Source organism: Leuciscus leuciscus (assembly GCF_965113295.1).
Source record: "Leuciscus leuciscus genome assembly, chromosome: 4".
In the NCBI taxonomy this organism is placed as follows: Eukaryota; Metazoa; Chordata; class Actinopteri; order Cypriniformes; family Leuciscidae; genus Leuciscus; species Leuciscus leuciscus.
Window position 1 is genome coordinate 33,883,383 of NC_138728.1, and position 27,966 is coordinate 33,911,348.

General features: G+C 38.4%; 2 protein-coding genes and 2 long non-coding RNA genes across 4 annotated transcripts in view; 2 read left to right on the forward strand and 2 right to left on the reverse strand.

The window, feature by feature from the left end:
* The window catches only part of LOC309497351 (tripartite motif-containing protein 16-like), a 35,138-nt gene extending 7,307 nt beyond the window's left edge, over window positions 1-27,831 (forward strand). The window contains exon 7 of the transcript XR_014205511.1: window positions 27,677-27,831. The gene's annotated coding sequence lies outside the window, so the exon portion shown is untranslated. The remainder of the gene's footprint in view (window positions 1-27,676) is intronic.
* Window positions 1-27,966, reverse strand: part of LOC309497483 — a 110,926-nt gene that overhangs the window by 79,965 nt on the left and 2,995 nt on the right. The window lies entirely within an intron of this gene.
* On the reverse strand, window positions 17,489-19,616 carry LOC309497524. The gene is made up of 3 exons (XR_014205600.1): window positions 18,019-19,616; window positions 17,817-17,885; window positions 17,489-17,528 (listed from the first exon to the last, which is right to left on the reverse strand). It is a non-coding gene; the product is annotated as an uncharacterized lncRNA (long non-coding RNA).
* On the forward strand, window positions 21,176-27,831 carry LOC309497352 (E3 ubiquitin/ISG15 ligase TRIM25-like). The gene is made up of 6 exons (XM_082167583.1): window positions 21,176-21,832; window positions 23,600-23,695; window positions 23,782-24,015; window positions 24,439-24,598; window positions 24,752-24,799; window positions 25,872-27,831. The coding sequence occupies exons 1-6, from the start codon at window positions 21,260-21,262 to the stop codon at window positions 26,399-26,401; spliced, it is 1,641 nt and encodes a 546-aa protein (XP_082023709.1). The 5' UTR covers window positions 21,176-21,259; the 3' UTR covers window positions 26,402-27,831.

Sequence of the window (27,966 nt, forward strand, 5' to 3'; positions counted from 1 at the left end):
GCTTGTGCAACGTCAACAGATTACAACAAGAGTAAAACAAGAGCCAGAGAAAATATGTTACATTGTATCGATATTTTAATATAGAATCAACACAGAAACAAAATATGTGTGAAATGAGATACTAGTAACACTTTCACGGATATTCCGTATCATAATAAGCAAAGTCTCTCAACTGAAAATAATACTGCGCTCGTGCGCTGCCAAAACGCTCTCAAGCACCCATAGCTAGGTGTTTTCAGTAGAGCGCCTAGCGTTTTTAGCTGGCTAAAAACACTTAGGTGGACATACGACCTTATGGTTACAAATTATAGGGGTGGTATAATGCCCTTTTCACAAGATGTAAAATAAGTCTTTGATGTCCCCAGGGTGTGTAAAATGTTAAAATTGTCACCTTAGCAAAAATAAAAATATAAAGACTTTCACGAGCTTTCTTTTAAATAAAGTTAACAGAGTTAACTTTATTTCCTGCACTCTGAATACTAGTTTAAATGTAAAAAGCTGAAACATAAAAATGGTGTAGTTAAAAATAACTATTGTCACATGTGGTATTGTTTTAGGAGACACTTTGACAAGTGGACACTGGAAGGCCAAGTTGTGTGTGAGGAGGGCATTCAGCCCAGCTTCCTGTCTGGCCTTGCCATACTGTTCACAGCATATTACATATTCAATCAGGAGGAGCCAGTCTGTACCTTGGAGTTCATTCAAAGGTAATGATTGAATTCTTAACAACCTAGCCTGCATTTTACACATGTATCCAATATCAGAACTTGATTTTATAGATATATTATCTGTTGAGGCCTTTGACACGATGTTTCTCAACTCGAGAAGAGATAAGTTTTAGGGTGAATAAGATTTAGATGTCTCCCTCTTTAACACTAGCAAGCTAATGAGTTAAATCAGGTGTTTTAATTAGTGGACATTAGGGGTGACCCCGAATAGTCGAAGATTCGATGCTTCGATAGGAGGAGCCTGATTCGACTACCGATCTCACGGTCGAATCTTCGCAGAGGTGTTATGAAACGAGGATCATGCCACTTTGGCTATATGAGGGCGCTCAATGTCTGATTTCACATAGAACTAGCTTTTATGTAAATATATTCAGCCTAATATGATAATGCTGTAGGCAGGCCTATATAAAAATGTGCAAAGAAAGAAGCTTTTAATAAATATTTTTTAACGTGCGTGAATAAATCCAAACACCCCGTGACAGATTTAAGTTTCACTTTCAATCCGTGACCGACAGAGGAGCGTCTTCGCGGCAAGGATTTAAATCTTTAACAATGTCTGGGATAAGAAAATCTAAAGTGTGGATGTACACGATTAGAAAGGATATTCTCCAAGGCTGGATTTAGCATCAGGAAAACCACGATCGCACTTCTGCCGGCCAACGTTAACATGTTTCACGCATAGACTGGGTTTCACGTTAGAATGTATTTTATCCGCGCGCACAATTTGAAAAGACTCCAACGGACACAGACAGAGTGAAAGACTGGATTTGTTCTCTCGATCAGGTACAAGTGATTTCAAAACTTTTCAGCCGGTTCTAATTTTATTTTTGGATGCTGTGAACATTTTTAGCTAAAAAGACTGCCTCTCCAGTTTAGCATTTATTGTTGTTTCTGCAGTTAAAAAGACAAAGTTGAAAATTCTGGCTACTATCGTTATTTTAATAATTTCTTTATTTTTATTTTATTTATTAATCTGTCAGGGTTATCTAATCTAACTATTTGTGGCTTGTGTTTTGAATATATGTTCCCCTGCACTTTAGGCATTTTGCACACATTTGCTCCTCATCCTGTGACTTAATTCTGATTTATTTCGTTTTGTATTTTTATTTATTAGAAAGGTATATTCTGTTCTAATTTAATTTAGTAAATTAATTGTTTATTTTTTCGGTGCATCGATGTTGTGCTGTAGGCTGGCCTGCTCGCACAGGTAATTTAGCCGATTTAATTTGATTTGCATGTGAAATGCAAATCTGCAGTGTGGCCTTTCTGGAGTTATTTATGTTATTTCTTAGTTTTATTGATCAAAAATGTTTTTATACATTTTCTTCTATATCTTTGTGTGATTTTCTGTACATCGCGGCTTTGAAACGTTAAAGCCCCGCCCCCATACACATGATTCGACTATTAGTCGACTATAGGCAAGACATGATGATTCTGATTCGACTATGAAAATCCATAGTCGGGGACAGCCCTAGTGGACATACATATGCTCTAATATATGGTCCAATTTCAAAAACATGATTACAAGCCTCAAAAACTTAAAACCAATCTTAATTACATATTGTCTGTTTCCTGACCCTTTAGGCACTTTGTATGTATTAATCCGGAAAGAGGAACAAAGAAGTCGAGAGGAAAATTGCCATCTAAAACGACAGGGCAAATGGTGAGAAACAGGTTGCTGTGAACCCACATGTTGCCACTCTTCCGAGCAAAGTGATGGATTATCAGTGGAATTTCTGTGCACACACACACACACACACACACACACACACACACACACACACACACACACACACACACACACACACACAGATCTATTTTTTTCCTTAATTGTAAACTTTTAATATTTTCTATCTGTCTCTAGCTGTATCTGTCATCCCTCTATCTGTCTCTGACTGTATCATTATGTTTTGTAATATATCTAATATATTGTCCTCTTTGTTCTTTTCAATATTTCTAGCCACTCTTTGCATCCTGTGATGGAACAGCATCTGGTGATGAATTGTTCTCCATTTTTGATCAGAAGTTTGTTGGACTCACTTGGGGCCTTGTTGTTTGTCTGGCCCCAAAAAATAGTTACGAATGGTAATGAAGTGGTGGAAATTCATCCATGTCTGTGTTTTTCAGAACCATTTTATTATGATCATGTTGGTCAACTTGTGGTTTTAAATGTATGTCGTTCATGTATTTCTTCTTTGTGTGAAGGGCCATGATGGCTAATTTGTTTCAAGTAATTATTATTTTTTTTAATTTCATGTCCTTTTAGAAAAAAATAAAATTTTGTAAATAAAAATTTTGGACCTGTTTTTCAAGATTAGGATGTTTAATTATTTTTGTTTGTTTTGTGAAGTAATAGGGGAATTAAGTTGTACATTATACAACACTTTATGTATTTATGTATTGCAATCTTGTGTAAATTACAGTACTAGTGTATGCTAACATTAGCTATGTTTCTTAGCTATATTTATTTATATTTACATCTGGTCAGGTCATACCACTGCTATAATTGACCAGTTCAATAGACCTGATGAGAAGAGCATAACGGTGTGCTGTTTTATTTGTAATTTTTTATCTGGGTCACAGAAACGATGATTGTTGATATAAAAGCAGAAAAGTGTTATTTTTTTAAAATTCTATTCAATTCACATCTATAGCACTTTTCACAATGCGGTCTCCCTAATGTCTGGGAGATCAAGGCGAGTAAGTAGGATGTTGTGATCAATGGTGTCGAAGGTGGCACTAAGATCCAATAATATCAGAAGAAGAAGATCATTGGTTACTTTGAGGAAAACTGTTTCAGTACTATGAAGTGATCTAAAACATGACTGCAAAGGTTCTAGTATATTGTGGGCGGTCAAAAAGGGGAGCAGCTGTGACAGAACAGCTTTTTCCAGAACTTTAGAAATAAAAAAAAGTGCAATTTGATTACCATATGCAGTTTTAATAAAGTTGAATAAAAGAATACATTTGCAGGTGTTGATTATAATTAATTTACCGTTAGACCCATTAAATAATAGTAAGCATAAACAATATTTAAAATATATAATTATCTAACATCTGACTAATTAACAATTAACCTCAAAACTAGTTACATAACTAGTCTATGATTATACGCATTGACAAATCCAGGATCATTTGTGTTCGATGAAAAGCAAGCTAACAAATCGAGAGTTACGTATGTAACTACGGTTCTATGAGTTCTGGATGACCGTCAGAGGCAGTGCTTCCCACTGAATATTATCTCTCTTGCTCATGCACAGGTCGAGTCTAATAACAACAAAGTCATTACATGACCAGGTACGTCATGGGGATCCCCTCTATTTAACCCTGTGACATCATGCACATTAACTCTGTAGTATCTGGAGTAGGTATCAGTGGAAGACCAATTAGCTGCTGCACAAATGTCCATTAGAGGGACCCTTTTTAATGCTGCCCAAGATGTTGAGATACTTCTCATCGAATGGCATTTTATGCCGGCTGGCAATGTCTTCTTGTTGGCCTTAAACTGGATTTGAGAGGCTGCCATTGACAGCATATCCACCTCAGGAATGGGTAATTCCTAACTGGGAATTTCCCAACCTCTGTGATGGTGCGTCCCTTGGTTGACACTCAATGCTTCCACCTTCTTCCGCTTAGCCGTCACTTTTCCCTGCCGAGGCGCATCTGAGGTCAAGAGTGTCTCTACTGCAGCTAGTCTGGAAGTTCTCCGTTCCCACGACATAGTGCTACAATTCATACAGGCATCATCAGTGAGAACCTGCTTCAAATGTTCAAAGCCTAAGCAGGATGTCCATCGTCCTGCTGTAAAGTGGCCCTGCACACAGTGCATGTCAGACTAAGCTGTTCCATACTGCCACAGCAGTGCTTTACTGAAGCCCAAGCGAGAACATTCTGGGTGCCACAAATGACTATAACGGTAAGGTACCGAAATATATATATATATATATATATTTTTTTTAAACAGCCAAACTAGTGTTAATACTTTAGCCCACTGTTGGTAGAAGTCCCAGGTAGCAGTACAGAAAACAGAGCGAAAACACTTGTATATAATGCAACTGCGAGAAATATAATATATGCCTATATCAAAGAAAAACAAACAAAAATCAATTAAATTGTCATGTACACAGCTACCTATGTAAAGCTATATAATTTATAAAAAATATTACTTACCTAAATTGAATGCTCTATATGATTACAACCAGCTGCAGTGCACGCCACGAAAATGATTGTTATGAGGCTGTGAAAGACGGAAACCAAAGTATTCTGAATGAAAGTTTTTCCTTCGACCTGCAATCTTTGCACGTATGCGAGAAGATTATAGGGACAGTTTGCAGGATGTCACGGGGTTAAATAGAGGGGATCCCCATGACGTACCTGGTCATGTGATGACTTTGTTGTTATTAGACTTGACCTGTGCATGAGCAAGAGAGATAATATTCAGTGGGAAGCACTGCCTCTGGCGGTCAGTAAGAACGAAATAGAACAGCTATCAATATACTATCACGTTGGTTTTGTTTGTGTTCTCATAGTCATATTTCCTGGTTTCTTGTCATGTGACTTCCTTGCCCTCATGTGATTGTAAGAATTTAGAAATTAGGAGATGCCGGACAGTCTGGTTAAAGAGCGACCAGACCCTGAGAGGACAAAGGACCTCTCTGGAAATTAACATTTGAACTCCTCCTCGTGCACTATTGAGACGAAAGTCTCACCTCAGAGTCATCCTAATCTACATCTCTTTCCCTCATCCCCCTCTCCTTCTCCCCCAATGCGAAGATCACCAAGGACTCGCCCAAAAAGATATGGTTTAATGTGAATGATTAACATAGAATATTATACATATTTAGTATCATTTGAAATGTCTCATTGCGACTGGTACAAATGTCTCATTTCCAAATAAATAAATAAAACAAAAGGTAATAAGATTTTTAAGAGTTTAGGGATAACTGACACACAAAGGAAGGTGGTCTCTAGACAAATGGTCTTCAACCCCCCCAAAAGATGTAACTTCTGAATGCAAATTTCCATTGTTAAAAGATGTTTCCAAGTGAAAGAGGTCCTGGCTATATAATGAAATGCAGCAGGGGATTCGGGGCCTTTCTGTACCTCAGATTAGCCCGTGAGACTGAGAGTGAGACCGCTCACCCTCATGTATATCTTAATGTTGGGTTTGTATCGAATTATCTTTGAATTGATTATGAAATTGGCATGATACATTTACCTGACATAATAAATTGTTACATTTGATTATTCTAACTGACTTTGACATTATTTTCATTAAAGAGTTAAAAGGAATGGTCAAACATTCGCTCACATTTAATGATGCACAGATATCATTAAAACCTTTTCATTTATGGAGTCAGATGAAATAATGAGAGAATACATATTCAAATGTATTGCATTTAATCAAAAAATACTTTGCCTCGAGAAAAGGACAGTAACACATAAAGACCTTCCGCGCTGGTCGGATGCCGGTTTTGGGCAGATCGAGCGTGAGCTTACATGATCATGACTTGTGCTTCCTTTGTCTTCTGTGTCATGTTCTGATTGGTTGATGTTATTGATTGTTCACAGGTTTTTCTTGTTAGTCATTAGTCTTATATAACTAGCCCTCATGTTTCCATTGTATCTTGTCTAGCTCTGTTCATGTAACCCGCTCTTGTTTGAGTTCTTGTTTGAGTTCGAGTTCTTGTTTGAGTGAGAAGAACTTGAGTAAGTGAGAAGAACTCGAGTTCTTGTTTGAGTGAGAAGAACTTGAGAAACTCAAACAAGAACTCGAGTTCTTCTCACTTACTCAAGTTCTTCTCACTCAAACAAGAACTCAAGTTCTTCTCACTTAGAGTTCTTGTTTGAGTTCTTGTTTGAGTGAGAAGAACTTGAGTAAGTGAGAAGAACTCGAGTTCTTGTTTGAGTTTGAGTTCTTGTTTGAGTTTGAGTTCTTGTTTGAGTGAGAAGAACTTGAGTAAGTGAGAAGAACTCAAGTTCTTGTTTGAGTTCGAGGTCTTGTTTGAGTGAGAAGAACTCGAGTTCTTGTTTGAGTTTGAGTTCTTGTTTGAGTTTGAGTTCTTGGCACATGAAGCCCTCTTCACCAGAAAGAGGAATGCTGCACTCAAAGGTTTTGAGGAAGTATAGAAAATAATTATTAAAAAAACAAATCTATATTTGTTGTCACTTTTAAACACGTTATTAAAGCAGTTTTTTATTCTTGTATTCTTAACACTTGTTGCAGAGCTTTTGTGGTAAAAGGCTAAATAACAGCCACATTTGTCAAAAAAGGGAAAATCTTAAATATATAAAGTATAATGATTTTGTTACCATCAATGCAACAGTTAATGACTATTTAAATTGTGTAATTCAATGACTGACTTTGAATTCTGTTTGAACATTTCTGTAGGATCTGAAATGTCCAAAGACAGGGAGGGGTGAGCGAGGATTGGGAGCTCACCTCAGCATCCTGAAAGTGGTACAGTGCCATGGATGAGGCAATTGGGCGCAGACCTCCCATTAGTCCACCTAGCCTTAATGTCTCATCTGGCCCAGATGTTGCTGTGGCCACTTCATCCTCAGTGAGCCAAGAACCAAAGAGAACAGGGAGCAAAAAGGAAACAGATTTGAGGACCTAATCCGGGAGATGGAGGACAGGGAAGCTGAGAGAGAGCGAGAAGCAACTGAGGAGGAGAGATGATAGTAGGAAATGGAGGAGGAGGAACAAAGAGAGAGACAAGAGCGAGAAAGCGAAGAAAGAAGACCTCAGGAAGCAACCGACAGAGAGGGAGGGAGGCCAAAGAAAAGGGGAAAATGATTTCTTTGTCTTCTGGAAAAAAAACTGAAATATTTCTTTTAAACTATTTATTTTGATGGAAAACCTTCTCAGATCAATCACACATTTGTATTTCTGTAATCAAGCATCCATACTTCCAAAAGGCTTTACTTTTTTAGTGTATAATCTATTTATATAATACATATGTTTTATAGACCACATGTAATTATAATGTAATTAAATATAAATGTTTTAGAATTTTATTTTATTTTATTTTTTATTGGCATTCACAGTACATTTTTAGACATTTCACATATTTTGGTTCATTTAAATGTAATTTAAATATAAAAAAAAAAAAGATGGATGTTGTCTGAACATACCAAACAAAATATAACACACTTTTATTATTTTGTATTATCTGACTACTAAATGTATATAGAGCATAAACAACTTCGGGAAGGTCCAGAGTTTCAATTGAGATCAACCACCCCTTTCTATGATTTTGAATTAATTGTAAAACAACTTGATGACATTGTTCAGGTGTGTTTGATTATGACAGGACCATTGAGTACCCCTGGCTCAGAAACTACACAACCCACGATAAAAGAAAATATATGCATTTATTGAGGAAAGAATATTTCTTGACAATCTGTTCCTGATAAACTTACATAAATAGTATTTAGGAAAAAGACAAAAAATACAACAAAGCTATAATATCATGCAATGCTTTGGCCAAAAGTATTAACCTGTTAAATGTAAAATGGTCATGGAGAGCAGGAACACAGATGTTTGGAGCAGAAACAGCAGCAGCCAAGATTGTCCCATTCATGTTCTCCTGATCTTGCTTTGGGGTTCTTGGGTTCTGGCCTTCAGTGGGGGCATCATGATTCACCCTAACCTCTGGCTCAATGATGTCCCAAAAGCTCACTCACAATGTCCCGGGCACAGGAGTGTTAAAAGCTGTTAAAGCGAGCCTGTACTGGGTTCTGTACAGAAGTGCAATTACAATTATAACACTGACATATTTAATAGATGAGCAACGCTAACAAGCAGTTATAATATATTTAAAAATTATATTAACCATAGCTATTGTCCTTTGTGTTAACATGTTTTATGACATGTACACATACACTCAGTGTGGATCAAAGACAATAATTTAAATAAAAACCAAAATTGTGTGTGTAACATTGTAGATAACTTTATTTTGCTGCTGTGCCAATGTGGCTGTACAAAACTCACAACTGATGCAGATGAATACACAACTCACATTTTAATTTTGTTTGCACTCCTCAGCATGTAAAGCCAACATTTGCAGTGGGATGGTAGTATTATGGCTGACATGGGGCACCTTTGGCATTAAACATATTTGGAAACTCACTGTCTAAGAAAATGCAAGTAAATAACAGCTTTCAAAAGTATGAAGTGGCATTGAGTACCGAGAATGAGTGGTATTACACTAGAATTCTAAGGTTATATTGTCACAAATGTACAAAACTTTAAATAATGTGTTATAATTCTACTTCTTTAAAGCCTGGTTCACTCTGGCTGATGCATCAGTGCTGGTGTTGCTAGTGGGAGTAATGGGAGTAATGGTGCTGATAGAGGCTCGTGGAGGCCTGACAGTTGTAGAAACAGGGGTGTTGGGAGTAATAGAGGGAGTAATGGTACTGATACGGGGGTGTATTTACTGTATATAGAAACGGAGGTGTTGTGAGTGTGTCCTGCTGTCAACTCCCCAGAGATGGCTGTTACTAGAGCCTGAGCCATACTCTCTACAGTGTTCTATAAAAGACTAAGTGTGTATAAATTATACATGTAATTAACAATTTAACACAGAAATATGCCACAATGCAGTTTAGTTAACTTTTAACCTGAGCAAAATTTACAAACATGTTAAGGCCTAAAATTGTTATAGATATTGTCAAATCAGGTTTTCTCCTCTTGCTCTTACAACACATATAGGCCTATTTTCTTTCATCGAATGTGTCGGAAAATCGCTATATAAAATTCTTCATCAATTTAAATGACGCTGCATTCCGAAATGTCATGTCACGGGTCATTCCTGGTATGCGGTGACATTTTGGCTTCATAAGTGTTGGGGAAAAAAGTACATGATTTTCATGTTTTTAGCATTCTACCAAAATAGTGACATGTTTAACTATAAGGAATACATATTGGTCAAGCTCAGGGACTCAAAAAATAATTATTATGGGTAGATTGTTCAGACACTGTCCATGAAAATATTCCACCCTGTTAGGGACATATACATAGTTATCACAACATGTTAATAATGTAAATGTTAAACAATAATGAACTTTTCTTGGGTAGTATATGTCCCTTATACCATCTTAGATTTTTTTTTTCTTCTTGAAACAAGCAAAACAATTTTTGATGAATAGTATATGTCTTGATTATTAAAAACAGGTACTTTTTGTGCCCATTTTTGCAAATAGTATAAATATTTTTTTTTAAATTGGCTCAAAAACATATATAGCCTATGCTGTTCGTGCTCCTCACCTCACAAAATAAGACAAAAGTATACCAAACATTTAACGTTGCTGTCAAATTATTATTTAAAATGACTTGTCTAACAGGGTGGAAAGGAGCATAACAGGGTGGAACGGAATATAACCGGGTGGAACACCAGTGTTAAAAGGTTCAGTGGATGAGCTTTTTGTCATTGTCCTGCATGGTTTGCCATCAGTAATGTGTGGAACTGCACCTATATAATACTGTTTCAAAACAATAAAATAAAAAAAATAAAAAATTTCCTTTGGGGGAGGGACACAAAAAATAGCTATGTGGTTCCTTATCACAATCAATCATGGTGGCAAAACAATTCTCTCTTCAGATGGCTAGAAATATTTACAAATTAGAGAAGACAGACATAATAAATTAAATGTTTATGTATTTATATTTGATTAAAAATAAAGATACTATAATTCATTTGAATTAACTAGATTAAGAAACGTATACAAAATTCTATTAGAATTTCCACCCTGTTAGTTTCACATTCCACCCTGTTATAGACCTAACAGGGTGGAATCTAACAGGGTGGAAAATTCTGAGCTAAGTTAGTCATAGCTCTTTGAGTGATCAACATTTAGCTAGCTAACCTTCTACAGATGAACAGAACTTTTATAACTATGTCAGATTTGTTTTTACATTTTTTTTGATTGGACAAACATTCTCAATAACATAGCCTAACAGGGTGGAACTTTAAGGGTGGGACAAGCAGGATAACATTTCAAAAACTATAAAAAAAGTTAGGAGTGAGAGTTGAAGCTTATCTCAGTTTGTACAGTTGAATTCCAGCGGGAAAAAGAAATGATGTCACTTCTTGAAAATGGTCTCAATGAAATTGCAGTCGGATTTGGAAGGCAGAAAAGTACATACTAACAGGGTGGAAGATGACTTCAGGGACACAGTAATTGAAGAAAATTTAAAGAAAAATACCTATATTTTCAAATGATTTATATGTATGATTAGAGGCAGTTTAGCCTAGTCAATAACATAATTAAAAAATATTTTGAGGTTTTTGTCATTTCATGGTTTATATTTCTTGCAGAAGTTGATTACTGTGCACTGAGGACATGATAAAATTGAATGCATACATCAATTAAAATTGTGTAAAATACAAAATAGTATTTTTAATGTCTATTATCTCTGTTTAAATGGTAAAGAATATTTAAATCTACAATTTAAGCCATTTATTATAAATATGTGACTCATTTTAGAGAAAATATGAGTAAATAAATCATTGGGACAGGAAAGTCACCGCATACCAGGAATGACCCTCATATCAAATTAATGCAAATGTCATTCTTGTATGACAAGAACTGTTTATGAATTAGTTAATTGCTTTTTACACATTAGAAAATCAAGGGCATTGTTATTTTAGTAGCATGAAAAAAACAAAAGGATCATAAATTCATATCTTACATCGTATCTGCACTTTTCCTCGAGTGAATTGGCAGTCTTCAGTCGGAGTGTGTCTGTCTGTCTGACTGACTGAGGTGAGCGGCACTGGCGTGAACGCGGAAAACACACCGGTGAATTCAGTTTTTTCCTTCATCGATAACTAATCTAAACTCTATATCTATCTATCTATCTACTTTAAACTCCAAAGGTTTCCTGTCCTGCCTAATGCTGCGTTCACAGCGAATAGGACGCACGTATAAAGCAAGCGTTTGAAGCGAAATTGACGCGCGTCCGAGGCAGTTTGATCTGAAGAGCAGAACAGCGGCGTAGGAGTCATCATGCTTTCACACGGTGCAATCGTTTCACTTCATAAGACCCCAATGTTTTTTTATCCAAATGCTTGAAGTAAAAATGTCGGGTATATTTAGGGTATCTAATTTAGAATATAGGTTTTTTAGAACTAGTCAGTGTTTATGATGAGAAAAATATGTTTCTCAGTTGTTGTTTTAGTGTAACTGTGTGTCATTTTAAGTGTTTTAACACTAGAACTACCAAGGCAGTCATTTTGACCGTTTTTTAATTTTACAGTGTTATCAATGTGGCTGTAGGACTCTGACTTTTCCTAAATATATGTATATTTTATTCTGACACTGTTATTTTATTAAAATCACAAAACAGTTCTGACTATTTCTACCTAGAATGGCCATTGCAGTAATTTTGACCGCATGCATTATAGATATCATAAGTCCGCTACATTTCCCGCCATTGAGAGCAGGAGCAGCAGCAGATGGAGAGAAGAAGGCAGTGCCAAGTAAGGAGGATCTGCAAAAAAAATAAAACTAAGGAGACATGTGCCAAATGTCACAAAGTAGTGTGTGGGAGCTGCACACGAAAGGCGGTGTTTACCTGTGTGGACTGTGCGTAAGCATCAGTGAATGATGAGCCCACTTGAAGGAAAACGTGTTAACCTGATTTTGTTCGTTAATATTTTTTGTTCACTGAAACGAATCGTTCTAAAGCAGTTCGTTTTCTTGTTTAGCTAATGTTCATGTTTTTTCTTAGCCTGTTTTTGTGTGTACTGTATTGTGCTGCATACGTGTCCATGAGAGTTTTTACAATGTATTCAAATGTATAGGTATGCCAGGTAGTGTTTTGTGTTATTGTATATATGTTATAAGTTATTGTATCATAAGATTTGTTTTTATTGTACAAAGAAAATAAGAAAATAGTTATCAATTAGGCTGGAAAATACATTTTCCCATTCATTTGAATTAAAATTTTGTGTCCTGATCTTTATATTACCTATCGTAACATTGTAGATCCATTTATTTTTAGATTTTGTATTGATTATTGAACTTATTTACAAACAGGGCTGTACTAAACGGTATGAAGCTTTGACGTTTCCTAACTTTTTTGCATGTCTATTCACGTGGTGAGTGCGGTAAAAAAAAAAAAATAATTATACGCAAAACTTCCCTCACATAGAGAGGCAGCACCTGTCGGGGCAATCTTTCTTTTGTGCTTGTTTTAAGGGTGATAACGTCATAACACGACGACAGGAATTAAAAGCTTCATTGGAAAACTTAAAGAGAAGGTTCAAATGTAGATATGACATGACGAAAATGACGTTCAGTACGGCCATATGAACGTCAAAGTATGAGCGGTCAGAATGACCGCTGTGGTCGTTCTAGTAGTTATGGAATTCCGGTAGTTCTAGTGTTAAAACGTTACACAACATTCAAATGCAAACAGGGACGTGCACAGACATTTTGAAGGGCAGGGGCTCAAGTGAAATAAAGGGCACTTCTCATAATTACGTATTTTTTTTCTTTTTTTAAACAAAAAAGTATATATATTAACGCAACTCTGACTTCCTTTTTTAAAAAATTAATTTAAAAAGTTAATTAATTTTATCTTCCTCAAACTCACACAATAGGGGATTATCACGCTTCCGGGTTTCATGGGCGGGATTTGTCAACTCTGTGCATATCCACTTCCGGCGCAGTTCAACAATGGCTGAAACGAAGGCTAGATGTCACTGCTCTGTTCCACTTTGTAAATCAAACAAACAACGCCAACCCTACTTAAGTTTTCATGGATTCCCGACTGAATTGAGTCTAAGGAAGAAGTGGATTAAAGTGGTTCGTCGGGATGAAGGGCCAAACTTTAAAATAAAACAAGGTAGCACGTTTGTTTGTAGCCGGCACTTTAGTGAATCAGACTACTACACTAACGATAGCAGGCTAGCGTTAGCTGACATGGCTAACTTTACCAACCGGGGTCGCATCAAGCGTCTGAAAATCGGGTCTGTGCCCTCCCGTTTCCAGTGGAACAACTGGGGAGAAGGGACTCCAAGAAGGGAGTCCGCTTATAAAAGAGCATCAACTCGCTTAGGCCATGACATTTGCCCAGCCCTTCCTCTGGAGCAGTCCCTTCCATGTGAGGAAGAGGCGATGGAGGAGGTCGCAGCTTCGGTGGTGATGACTGAACATGATTACGGTTCTGCTCCTAAACCAGGTATGTCCTTGTTTGCCGCCTTGCTTGTGTTCTGAAATGTGGTTTATGAGGACATCTGTGTCCTCATAAACCAAACGGCTTAAAAAAAAAAACTAAATGGTGTTTTTTGAAATCCAAAAAGGCCAAAAGTTTTCTCTGATTGGTAGGTTTAGGGGTAGGGTTTGTAGGGTGATAGATTATACAGTTTGTACATTAGAAAAACCATAACGCCTATGGAAAGTCCCCGTAAACCACATATCCAAGTGTGTGTGTGTGTGTGTGCGCGTGCGCGTGAGTGTGTACGTACGTTTGAGAGAGATTTTGTGAGTGCAAGAGTGAGTTTTGTGTTTATACACCTGCCGTTCCCGCACAGGGTTGTAATTCTTAAATGTGATCTAACAAAGGTAAAGAGAAAATGAAGAGTTCAGATGCAAAAGCCTCTAAGTGCCATCTGAAATTTTCTTCTAGAATGATAATTTTTATCAAGCTTATTTAAGTTCAGTTATTTCACTTAAATGGCAATTCATTTTCATTGCCATTTAAGTGAAAATTACTGAACTTAAATATACGAGCTTCATAAAAATTATTATTCTAGAAGAACATTTCAGATGGCACTTAGAGGCTTTTGCATCTGAACTCTTCAAATATTAACCATATATGCAGTTTATATTGCTTGTAATTGGGATGAAGTAAACATTTGTTGAGTATTTTAACGTTTATTTTTGTGTTGATTTTTGTAATTAATAAATTATTTTTTTCTCTCATCTCATACAGGTGCACTGGATGCTGCTGCTGCACGCATACAGCAATTGGAAGACGAAGTCAAGGAGCTGACAACAGAGCTGTCACAGCTGAAAGTGAGTCAAGTGCTTTTTCACCGATTTTGTGTCTCAGACAAGGACATCCTTTTTTACACAAGATTCACTTCAAGAGATGTTTTTTGTTACTTCTGGGAGGCTATTCAACCATCTGCCTCCATGGTGGTTTATTGGTCGAAAGCTCAGAAAAAGGGACAAACATTTGAACCGCTTTCTCCCAGTCCAACGCGTAGACTGCAACTGGTTGATGAGTTTTTTCTTTTCTGCTGTCGAGTTGCTGCAGGCCTGCAAGAGAAGGTGCTGGCTGACATGTTTCAGGTCAGTGTGTCCACTGTCTCACGTGTTGTTATAACGTGGGCCAACTACCTTTACCTGCTCCTTGGCTCCCTTCCCATCTGGATGAGTAAACAGCAAGTCAAGAACACCATGCCAAGCAAATTTGTGCAGTACAGTCCAGATGTTCGGGTAATCATCGACTGCACCGAGGTGCGATGCCAGAATCCATCATCCCTCACTCTCCAGTCAGAGGTTTTCTCATCGTACAAAAACACGACGACCTTTAAGGGATTAATTGGGATTGCCCCATGTGGTGCTGTGACTTTTGTGTCAGGTCTCTTCACCGGCTCCATCTCTGACCGAGAGCTGACTGAACGAAGTGGACTGCTCGACTTACTGGAGCCAGGAGATGGCTGCATGGCAGACAAGGGTTTCACCATCGAGAAGCTGCTAGCTGACCGTGGGGCAACGCTGATTATACCACCCTTCAAGATGACAGGTAGGCATGAAAGGAATGAACATTTCAAATTAAAACTGTGACCAAAATGATAATCATTAAGATGTGCAGACAAATGTTTATAAAGGACTGAGGCACTCACTGAAATAATAGAAATTAACTTATTTCATCTCTAACCACAGCGCAGTTCACCAAAGAGGATGCTCTAAAAACACAAGCAATCGCCCGACTTCGAATCCTCGTGGAAAGAGCAATACGCAGAGTCAAGGAATACCGCATCTGGCAACACACTGTTCCTCTAACCTTGTCTGGGACAGTCAACCAGCTGTGGACCGTCTGCTGTGTGATGACCAACTTCCAGGGACCACTTGATTTAAAAGGCTACATCCCTGTTGAATAGTGTTTCCCCCGATCACATGCATTTAACTGTATACTGAAAACATTGTATATAATTGAATGAGATGTATATAATTTAATGAGATGTATATAATTGAATGAGATGTATACAATTTAATGAGATGTATATAATTTAATGAGATGTATATAATTGAATGAGATGTATATAATTGAATGAGATGTATACAATTTAATGAGATGTATATAATTTAATGAGATGTATATAATTGAATGAGATGTATATAATTGAATGAGATGTATACAATTTAATGAGATGTATATCATTTAATGAGAAGTCATTCCTCTATAATCAATTCTAAATGTCAGTCTGTCCTGAAAGTATTCAAAATAATGTAAATAATGTACTCAGAAAAAGGGAATTAATAAAATCAATTCAGTTCCTTTATTCATTGTTCATTTCACTTTCTGCTGAAGATACACATTCATATACGTACCAAAGAAGTACAGGTCCACCTTCTTTTTCATCTCTTTTATCATTTCATCATCCCTCCAGACTCTTTCAACGGTGAAGTCTCCCTCAGTGTCTGTTATAAAATCACACCAACTCAATCCAGTTACTGCCAATTGACCTTGAACCTGCCAGTGGTATTTATGATTCTGCTTCAGTTTTGCCTGACCATTCACCATTTTTACATGTCCTGCCTCAGAAATGCTAGAGATGTCTGGGCATTTAACTTCAGCAAGCCCAAAACAGGGAATGGCACTAGGGTCATATACCCTTGCATCGGGGCTAGCCCCGAGGTGAGGAGCATCAGGATGGATAACAAATCCACAGCGTGAGACATTTACATTAAAATGTTTTGAATATTGTTCCAGCACCTGTGGCTCGCGTTCAAGGCCCCTCTTCATGGCGGGAGTTTGGCCTACTCCCTTAAGTATCCGCCCTGCCAGGGTCTGGCCAGAAGATGGCCCTTTCACATGGCTAACCTCATAGAACCTACTAGCTGTCACTCTAGGCTTGCGTAAAGCTTGCCATAATGGGCACTCAGACTGCTCACGTGTCTGCTCCTCTCTCTCAGCTGCCATCTCGTGTGTCACAGTTAAGATGTCAAAATGGAGAAACTGTTGGGAGTTTGGGTCAAAGTTTGGAAAAGTAGTGGGAAATGTTGACCCCTCTAAAGGCAGTTTAGGGAATGTTGGTGTATCTGGGTGTTGGACATAATTTCCGCGTTTGACCACAGGAGGACACTGGTAGGACAGGGGTGAACCTCGCGGCACAGGTCCGAACCTGGAGTCGACCATGGAGAGTTGAGACAAGCCATGCAGCACTGAGGATATTAGTGGTTGCGGCCTGAGGTTTTTCAGTCCTTTCCCAAGAGACAAGACTTGCGGGTCAGGGAGGGATCCTGAAACGTAAAATTAAAAACAGTAAGAGTTAAATTATCCACACATCTCTTGCAGCTTGTTTTGGTTTTCAATTCTGATGTCAAGAGTCTTTCTGGAGATTTGCTCACTGCAGTGTTATATTTGCTACATAATCTATGTGTATAAAAGTGGCAAGATACAATTATGTATTATACGGCAGCCAACAGTATGATATTAGTTACAGTAGTAACATTACCTGTGTATGCTTGATAGAGTGTTGATTTGCATACACTCCTGGCGGGTGGCTTTGGTCTCCTAACAACCAAGTCCTGAACCGGCTCTGCATGGATCCCCTGGGAATGATATTAACAAGTAGCCATGATTGTAATAGTATCTTGCTTGACAGTATCTTGCCCCACGCACTGCACCGCACTGAATAGACTTCCAGTCTATTTTTCAGCCGTGGCGTGAGCTGCCACGCGCACCACGCTTCGCTCCGTGAACAGTGTGTCCCAGGTGTAACGTTTGGGACACACTGCTCGTGGAGCGAAGGGTGGCACGCGGGGCAGCTCACGCCACGGCTGAAAAATAGACTGGAAGTCTATTCAGTGCGGTGCAGCTCCACGCGGCTACAATCTTACCTTTGTCCTTGGTCGATGCCATGTTTGCAGAGAGCCTGTGCAGGCCACAGGTGGTGGTACAGCTCTCACCTGCAAAACAAGAGATAGAACAGCAAACCGGGATTGAGGATGTGCTTGTTAACAGTCAAAGGTAGACCTCTAGAACCAGTGTCACTCCAATCAACCTGCCCATGTAAACATCATCCCAGACCACAGCTCTTACCTGCAACATGCTGTAATGGGCACTCTGGAACAACAAGGCCACTAGATGGTTGCACAGAACCTTGCCTGCTGTACAGCTGCATGAGGTTTCTTGAAGTTCGGCTGCATCAGCTTGGAAAACAATCTACATTAAAGACACAACACTAATAATTTTAGTTGATAAAGTTAAACTAAAATGAAAATCTTGCTGCAAATGATATAGAAATGTAAGGAAGAGCATTTCAATTAACCAAAAATCCTAGGAAAACTGCAACCGCAGTAGAGTAGTTAACCCCTTACACCATTAACATGTTGGATTCAACAAACAGGATATTAAAGAATTTAAATGCAAAGTTACATTATCATGATATTGATATTTTGCATACCGTACGTATGTCACAAAGGTATAGCAATTTATTGCACATGGCTGTTGACTGACTTAATGTAAACAGGTAACAGTGTAAGGGGTTAAACTTCTTGCCATTATGCCTTAGCTTCCTAAAAAAACCTTCAAATAATGGGGCTGTTCTCGCTTCCTCATCGACCTGTAACACCTAGACCTGACAACCACCGCCCTGCCAATGATGTTGGACACTGGTAGACAAAACTATAATTAATGCATATACTGTGGATTGTTCTTTGTAGCAAAAGGGACACTCGTATGTTGATGTTAGCTAGCTGACACTGACAGAGATAGAGGATAACGTTCTTCCTATCAGAATACAAATGAAATGGGTGAATAGTACGGAGCCCGGGAAGTCACCTGTCAGAGAAAAAAAAATCCGTGGCGACGGTCTTAAAATCTGTCCGCTCAGTTTATAAACCGTACTCACGAATTATCAAACTGTTCCCTTGGTTTAACAAATCGTGCCCACGGATTAATAAACCGAACCCACGAGTTTATAATCCGCGCTCTCAGGTTTTGTAAACCGTGCCTTCAGTTTTTGCAATCTGTACGTTACCCACAAATTCATAAACCGTGCCCACGCTTTCGCAATCCGTTCCCACGGGTTTGTAAACTGTACTCACGGATTTGTGGCTCGCCCTCATTTTAGAAGAACTCCAGGAGGTATACGTTGTTAACGAATCTTATTGTATATTGTTTTATTGTGTATTAAGTGGAATACATAAAATTGTCTTAACTGCGTCTGCATTCCTAAAGTGATTCTCAATTGTAGCGGGGACTTCCCGGACTCCGTAGTATTGACTCAGCCTGTGAATAATCTTACTTTAGTTGGGTTTAACGTAGGTTAAACACCTTATAACCATACGAACATCTGAGCTGACGCCAAACTGACGTTAGCATAAGCTAACCTACCTAGCTAATGTAATGTTATGTTAGCTAGCTAGTAGCCACTCACCTTCGTAGTCGTAGATGAAGTTCTCGAAAAAGAAACTGTATCCCTTGTCCACTTTGGAGCGGGCTGTGATGGAGTGTTGTTCAGTTAGTCGATGTACGTCAGAAAAAGTTATTTTGGGTAAATTTACCAGGGATGCAGTATACGTAAACTTAGGGTCGTCCATTGTGGGTTCGCCAGAGTGATGAGTGATTCACCGGAAGTGGCAGTGCACAAAGATCACCGAATGCGGAAGTACTACGTATCAGCGTGATAATGGCCTATTGTTTCATTTTCAAAAGATGTCTACAAAATAATCAGTTCACACAGAAACCATGGTCTCCTTAGTATTCACTAGGTTTATAGAGCAGCAAAGGAAACCATTCCACAATGTGCATGTTTTGAAAACATTTTCTATGCTACTAGTTTCAAGTATATATTTAGAATAACCTAAATAACTGCATCAAGCAGAGGGGCGTGTTTTACTAATAATTTGTTTATTTTTGCACAAGGCACTACATCATTTTAATTATTTTGGTGTTATCAGAATACATAACACTTTAAAATCAACACAAATATTCACTCTAAACTGAAGAGGGCTGTTGCTGCTATTTTGTTAACTTTACTGAAAAAAATCACTGCAAAAATGATTGACAAAATACAAAAATACAAAAATAAATTGTATTACTAACTTATTTTATTACATGGCTTGGTTGAATTCCGATGTAGAATGCGGTGTGTTATTGCTTGATAACAGACCGCTGTGCGGAGTATAACAGACCGTTGCCATGAGAAACAGAGCGTTGCTATGGACTCACAGGATTCTAACCGTAGAGACGGAGCGGACTATTTTCTTTAGCGGAAGCAATACAATCGGGTTTAAATCAATAAACTCCCCTTTAAATCAATATTTTGTGTCAAATTAATTCTTTATTTGGTAGGTAGCCATGTAATAAGCGGGATAATGTATAGCGATTATCCCTTACACATTAGCTAGTCTAGTAGCTCATGAGGCATGCATACTAGCAAAACACAGGTTAACTATATTTGTCTTTGGCTAATCAGCAGTAAATTCGAGCCTCGACCAGAGAGAGAGAGAGAGAGAGAGAGAGAGAGAGAGAGAGAGAGAGAGAGAGAGAAAGGGAGCGCTTCAGAACTCCTGACCTGATATTTAGATATACTATTCTTCAATAAATATATTTGTTTGACAGGGAAGCTGTGCGCAAACAGGAATAATTTTTTAATATTATAAATAAAAAAAATATATAAAAAAAAGCACCCCAGAAAAAAGGGCACTTTCTCTCCAGGAATAAAAAGGGCAGGTGCTCAAGCCCCCTTTGATGTCTATGTGTGCACGTGCCTGAATGCAAACAATGCATCCTCCCTCACTTTAAGCTAACTCAAGTCAGCTCCTGAGACGAAGCACACTATATTTACTTTTATCCGCTCTATCCCGCTCACAACTGAGCTCCCAAGCCTATCAAAGCCTATCAAAGCATGCTTCATTGTTAGTGTGGATTTGGTTTTGTGATTTCACCCGTCTGTGAAGCGCTCGTCTGTGTGAAGATGAGCCATTTATACTGATAACAGGAGCAATGAACACTTTTCATGTTTACATTACTTAAATTCTATGCAAATTATAAAGTAATTTCGGTACTGTGATAATGAACTCATTTTACTACAATGGTTTCACTTGAATGTATCTGCTGGTTGAGAATGAACTGTTCACTTTCTAACTGTTCAAAGTCTGTGATTATAGCGCCACTTAGCGGTAAACGGCAGCAAATACGGCAGTAATGATTTACAGACACGCCTGTTTTGCCCAGGACACTCAAACACAGAACCAGGAAACATGAGTTCAGGGAAACTGAAACTGAAGTGTAGTTGAGCTGTTGTGTGTTTGTGTCTCTGTATTCATGCAGTAAAATGGCAGAAGCCAGAATATCTCAGGATGAGTTCATGTGTTCAGTGTGTCTGGATCTCCTGAAGGATCCAGTGGCCATTCCCTGTGGACACAGTTACTGTAAGATCTGTATTACAGACTGCTGGGATCAGGAGGATGAGAAGAGAGTCTACAGCTGTCCTCAGTGCAGACAGACCTTCAGGCCAAGACCTGCTTTAGCTAAAAACACCATTCTGGCTGAAATGGTGGAGAAACTGAAGAAGACTAAACTTGCTGCTGACTGTTACGCTGGAGCTGGAGATGTGCAGTGTGACGTCTGTACTGGAAGAAAACACAAAGCCGTCAAGTCCTGTCTGGTGTGTCTGAACTCTTACTGTCAGAATCACCTTGAACAACATGAGAGTTGGTTTAAAGGAAAGAGACACAATCTGACTGATGCCACTGGACGACTGCAGGAGATGATCTGCCAGAAACACGACAAGATCCTCGAGGTTTTCTGCCGCACTGATCAGAAGTGTATATGTTTGCTGTGTGTGATGGATGAACATAAAAACCACGACACTGTATCAGCGGCAGCACAGAGGACAGAGAATCAGGTATGAACTTACAGAGATCCCATTATGATAATTTATGTTCATAGTTTTGTTTGAGTTTGGGGTCTACTAGACTACATTTACATCATTTAATGTCTGTTTTCACCCTCGGTCTGAACACTAAGGCTACGTCTACATTAATCCGGATACATTTTAAAGCGGCGTTTTCCTTTATAAACGCTCTCCGTGATTGGTTTACTGCTTAGAGCGTGTGTTGGAAATGTAACGGACTTTACCATAAATGGCGATGGAGAGGTGGAGGAATGCTGGAAGAATTGTTGCTGGGACTGAATGACTGCTGCTTATATTCACTCGTAATGATGATTGACAGGACTGAATGATTAGGCTCCTCCTGAGCCTATGTTTGTAACTTATTTAAAAACATCTGACCAGCATTGACCTGCATGGTTAAGAAAGCAGTCGTTAAGAAAGTGGTGAGAACACCATAAAAGATTGAGTGTTAAAAGTATAAAATATTAATAATTACTTTTTTTATATTAATTAATTCTATTTAATATTAATTGAGAAATATTGTGACAGTTTGTCCCCGGAAGAAAATTCAAGACTATAATGTTTCAGGGAGTTCAGAAACAGTGACACTGATATAGAGAATAACTCCCTCTGGAGGGACGTTTTCATGCTTAAACAGCAACATTACACACTAAAGAAAGATGAACATGGAAAAAAGCATAATAGGACCCCTTTACACCAGTAGTTCACCCAACAAAATGAACATTTATCGTTTTCAAGTTCAATACTCTGGGTTCGGGCCGGACAGCACGCCAAATTCTAAGTGTGAACTCGTAAAAGAAATCCATAACACCAAGGGGGGTAAACTAGGCTGCGTTTCACTCCACTTTTAGATACGCACTCGCAAACTTCCTTCTCTGGGAATCCCTGTCGCCATTTTGAAAGGCGTTACACTTCGTGAAGTGGACGAGGGAAGTTTATATGGACAGACCCTCGACCGCTCGATTTTGACAGAGGGAGTGAGTCTACTCTAATGTACTTCAAGCAGATTGTGACGTCACAGCAGATCACGCTTAACTGAAGTGTATGATATATTAATTATTTTGAGAATTAATCACATAAATAGTGTATACTATATTAATTATTATAAGACTTGTAGCTATTGATATTTTTGTTTTGTTTGTGTAATTCTATGTTTCCCCAACAGCTTTTTACCTATAGGATTTTATATATTTAATATATTTTCTGCAACAGCTCATATGCATATAGAACGGTGCATAAAACAAATTCAAAATAGGGGTTTAATAATAAACCAGTTCAATAGTGAATTAAGTGATCAAGTGTGTTCTATTTAAACCAGTAGTGGGCACTCGTGCAACGTAAGCAATGACTGAGTGAACAAGACAGAGGAAAGTTAGTGAGTAAAGGGCATAAAAAATTGGAGTCTGAGACTTCTGAAGTGATAAGAAAAATCAAATATGGTGGCATGATTAGTCATGATGTCACATGCATGAGCCAGTGAGATTTGAGGTTATTATTGACGCATCACCATATTTGATTTAGGCTTTATAAACAGAGACAGTCTTCAGAAAGTTTGAAAAGACACGAGGATGAGTAAACAATGAAATAATTTATATTTCTAGGTGAACTTTCCCTATAAAACTAGGCATTGAAGAAATTATGCTGGCACTTATGAATGACCTTTAACCCCTCAGTCTCACCACTTCACTGATACTGAATTCATATCTGTTTAGTTGATGATTAATGTAATGTTTCTCCTGTCATTGGTTTGTCCTTTAGCACCAGCTGAAGGAGACGCAGAGGTCGTTCCAGCAGAGGATCCAGCAGAGAGAGAAAGATCTTCAGCAGCTGAGAGAGGCTGTGGCGTCTCATAAGGTGAGTCTGGAGAAGAAGAGAAGTTTGAGACGTGTCAGTCAGGACTCACTGAAGCCACTGTGTGATTGTGATGTGTGTCCTAACAGCGCTCTGCACAGACAGCAGTGGAGGGCAGTGAGAGGATCTTCACTGAGCTCATCCGCTCCATTGAGAGAAGCCGCTCTGAGGCGACACAGCGGATCAGAGATCAGGAAAAGACTGCAGTGAGTCGAGCTGAAGGACGACTGGAGCGACTGGAGCAGGAGATCAATGATCTGAGGAGGAGAGACGCTGAGCTGGAGCAGCTTTCACACACACAGGATCACATCCATTTCCTGCAGGTAACAGAGATCTAGAAGAACAGGGTCATAGAGGACTTGAGCAAGAGACTCACAGAGAAACATTTCATGAGAGCAGAATGAGCCGTTGACTGAAGTGTTGATCTGTGTGTTCGGTTATTATATCATCATCAGTCAGACTCTCATCTGATCTTCTTCTATTGAAAGAGATGCACTTATAAATGCAGTTCAGCTCTGGAAATCTCTGAGATAACTTTTTTTCTGAAAGATATATTGAGCTTCCAGACCGCAACAGCTCAAAACTTCACAAATATTTAAACACTTCTTTTATAACAATGTGAAATCCATGAACCTGATGGCACCAGTTTCACTACTAAAGATCAACAAGAGCCGCTGAAATCTGACAGTAGTGCAGGTTATTGATGAAGTGTGGAGGTGATGAGCTTTGATTTCTGTTTTCTGTAGAGTTTCCAGTCTCTCTCAGCTCCTCCTGAATCTACAGACGTAAATGACAATCCCTTCAGTTCTCTCTCCTCTTTTGATGGCGTGAGAGAATCTGTCCGTCAGTTCAGAGACAAACTGGAGGATTTCTGCCAAGAGGAGCTGAAGAAGATCTCTGACAGAGGTAAAGTCCTGGAGATTCATCAGCTCTCAGAAATGATCCTCCATCATCTCATATCATGTAGAAGATCATATTAGAAATGTCTTAGGAACGGATGCAGGGATCATTTTCTCTCGACATGATAATCACACTCTTCATGTCTGTTGATTTCCACAGTCACTTTCCCCAACATTGTTCCCAGAACCAGGAACGACTTCCTACAATGTAAGTCACTAAGAAAACAAGCAGAGAAACTCACTGAGTGTCTTCATGTTCTTCCTGTAGAAGGTGAAAGAAAACATGATAGAAGAGTTTTATAGTTGATCATGTAAATTAGTGTTTCTCAACGGAGAGAACATCGAGGGGCGCTGGAAGCAAAAGCAAATTGACTCGTGACTTTAACAAAGATGTAAATCAGGGGATTCAACATATTCTTCAAAAACAGGATGTCCTCTAAAACTAATGAATAACTATAATTATTTTTCACTGAAAGCCAATTAAAAACATTCATCCAAGATTTAGAGGTAAAATCACAGTAGTAAAAAAGCTTCAGGAAAGTAAGAACAATCTGAAATCTCTTCTGTAAAAATACCTCTATGGATTTATCCTAAACAGGATTTTGTAACAAATCTCTTTAACTTTTGAGGAAACAGATATAAATTTAAAGAAAGCTCAAGATTGCCAAAGGCTACAGCCCTGAAAATCACCAACAATAGGCCTAGAATACCTAAACATTGTAGATCAAATTATTACAAAAAAATCATACTGACCCCAAATATTTGAATGGCGTATATATTAGGCATAATTATAATAAACACAGAATAATAACCATTAATATACAGTAAATGATACACTGATGTAAATGATGATTTGCACAGGATATCTGGTAAACTAGTAAACCATATTATTGCTCTTCCTGCATTGACACCATTATATGAGAACTGAACTGAGCTGGACGATGACATCACTGCTTTCTCCAGAGCGGCTGTATAGATAATGAACTAAATTAATAACTTTATTACATCAGAAATGAATCAACACTGAACTTACTTAAGCTGGACAATGACAATATTTTCTTCTAGATCTGCTGTACAGACGAAACAAACTTTGTTGCATTATTTTCCTGTTATCACTGTAAAACTGCTTTGAAACAATCTGTATTGATCAAAGCGCTAAATAAATAAAGGTGACTTGACTACTGAGACACTGCTGATATATTGAACATGAAGAGTTCAGCTATAATAAAAGATCAGACAGATTCATAATTCCTGATTCTGATGTGTTTTCTCTCCATCAGATTCCCATCAGTTCACTCTGGATCTGAACACAGTGAATAAACGCCTCAGTCTGTCTGAGAGGAACAGAGTGATTACTTACACTTACACAGATCAGCCGTATCCTGATCATCCAGACAGATTTGATGTGTTTCAGGTGTTGTGTAGAGAGAGTGTGTGTGGACGCTGTTACTGGGAGATTGAGTGGAGTGGTGATGTGTTTGGTGGTGTGTGTATATCAGTGTCATATAAGAGCATCAGGAGGAAGGGACGGGGTAATGAGTGTTGGTTTGGATCTAATGATCAGTCCTGGAGTTTGTTCTGCTCTTCCTCCAGTTACTCATTCTATCACAATAACATAAAGACTGAACTCCCTGTAAAGCCCATCAACAGGAGAATAGGAGTGTATGTGGATCACAGTGCAGGAACTCTGTCCTTCTACAGCGTCTCTGACACAATGAGCCTCATCCACACAGTCCAGACCACATTCACTCAACCGCTCTATCCTGGGTTTAGGGTTTATTTTACTGGATCATCAGTGAAACTGTGTTGATGAATGAGAACAGACTGTAGAGAGATTCTACCCATAATGCTTTGAGCTGTATGATAAATCAGTAACAGTGAGATGTTATAGAGAAGGGGTTGGCAACTTTGTTGTCATGAAGGGGCCATTTTTAAGTTTCTGAGTTAATCACTCTGATTGGATCGCTATCCGTTAAAACTTCCATTTACACTGAACTTCACATCACTAAGTTCACATTAAAGAAAGCAAGATATGAGCTTAATTTTATTTATCATCAAACAATTTCAAGATCATAGAAGCGGCATCAGCACTGGAAAGATAATTTAGTGTCACTACTTTTAATGAAGACGACTGTGTGTTGAGCTTCAGCATGTGACGCTGAACTTTCAGTTTCATTTGCTTTTCAGTTTTCACGTCGCTGACGAGATGCTCAACTTCTCTCCGCGATGCGTAGCGTAGAAACTACTGTAATAGCGCTGTTATATCTGTGTATCAGGAGCTGTTATAACACACTCTCGCATGTTTATTTTTTACCATTTTAGGAGGAGGATAATTTATATTTGTGGCTTCAACAAACCAGATGCATTTTGTCCAGTTTCATCTAGAATGTTAAAAAATGCCCTCTTTCGTGTCCATGAACAGTTTCCACATGCATCATTCGATCTTTTCATGATTGGATATCCGATCACAGAAAACACATGAAGTGACCATATCCATTATCAGAGTTTCCACATGCATCACAGTCATTTTGATGTGTGTTGGATGTTTAATAATGACTCATATACTTGGTAGAATATCTCTAAAATGTATAGCATTAATTATGTACAGCGGAAAAAGCTTGATGGGTTGAGTGTGATGCGCAGTGGTCACGCTAATGTTTTTTTTATCTAATGGCTAATGGTTTATCAGAGCTGCGCACTTTCATTGACTTGTGCAGTTTAATTCTCACACTTTAATGGTATTTATAATTCCTGACTTAATAAAACAAGCTGAGTTACTATGAGGAATGATTACCTCAAGATGTAGATCTGTATGCAGGTACGAGGAACTTTATCTGAATGAAACACATACACCTCTCTCACTTTTACTGACGTCACGTGCCAGCGATTGTGCCATAGGTCGTTGACTTCTGTTATAGTCTCTTATTTTCTCTTCATTACTGTCCCAGTCATCAGCTGAAGTGCTGATTGTCCACCAGTGGGCTCTCCATCATAGACATGTTACTCTGTGATGGACTACACTACCCATAATCCTCTGCCCTGTTTCATCATCACAAATTTACTTCACTCTGTCATTCATTGCTAGTTTTTTCTTGGTAAATGTTATCACTGCATTTCTGGACCTTCAGTTTCCTGCTGCTTTGTGTTTGTTTTCGGATGGTTTATGTGTGTTTTGACCCTTTGCCTGCTGTATTGACTGATTCTGGACTACTGTCAAATAAAGCTGCACTTGGATCTTCACTCTTTGTGTCTCTGTGCAGTAGGGATGGGCAAATAAAGGTTTTTGACTGAATGTTTCGGGAAAAGATCCGAAGCATCAAGAGTGTCGAAAACAGCGCCATCTTGTGGCAGGTCAAATTTATAGCAGCCATGTTT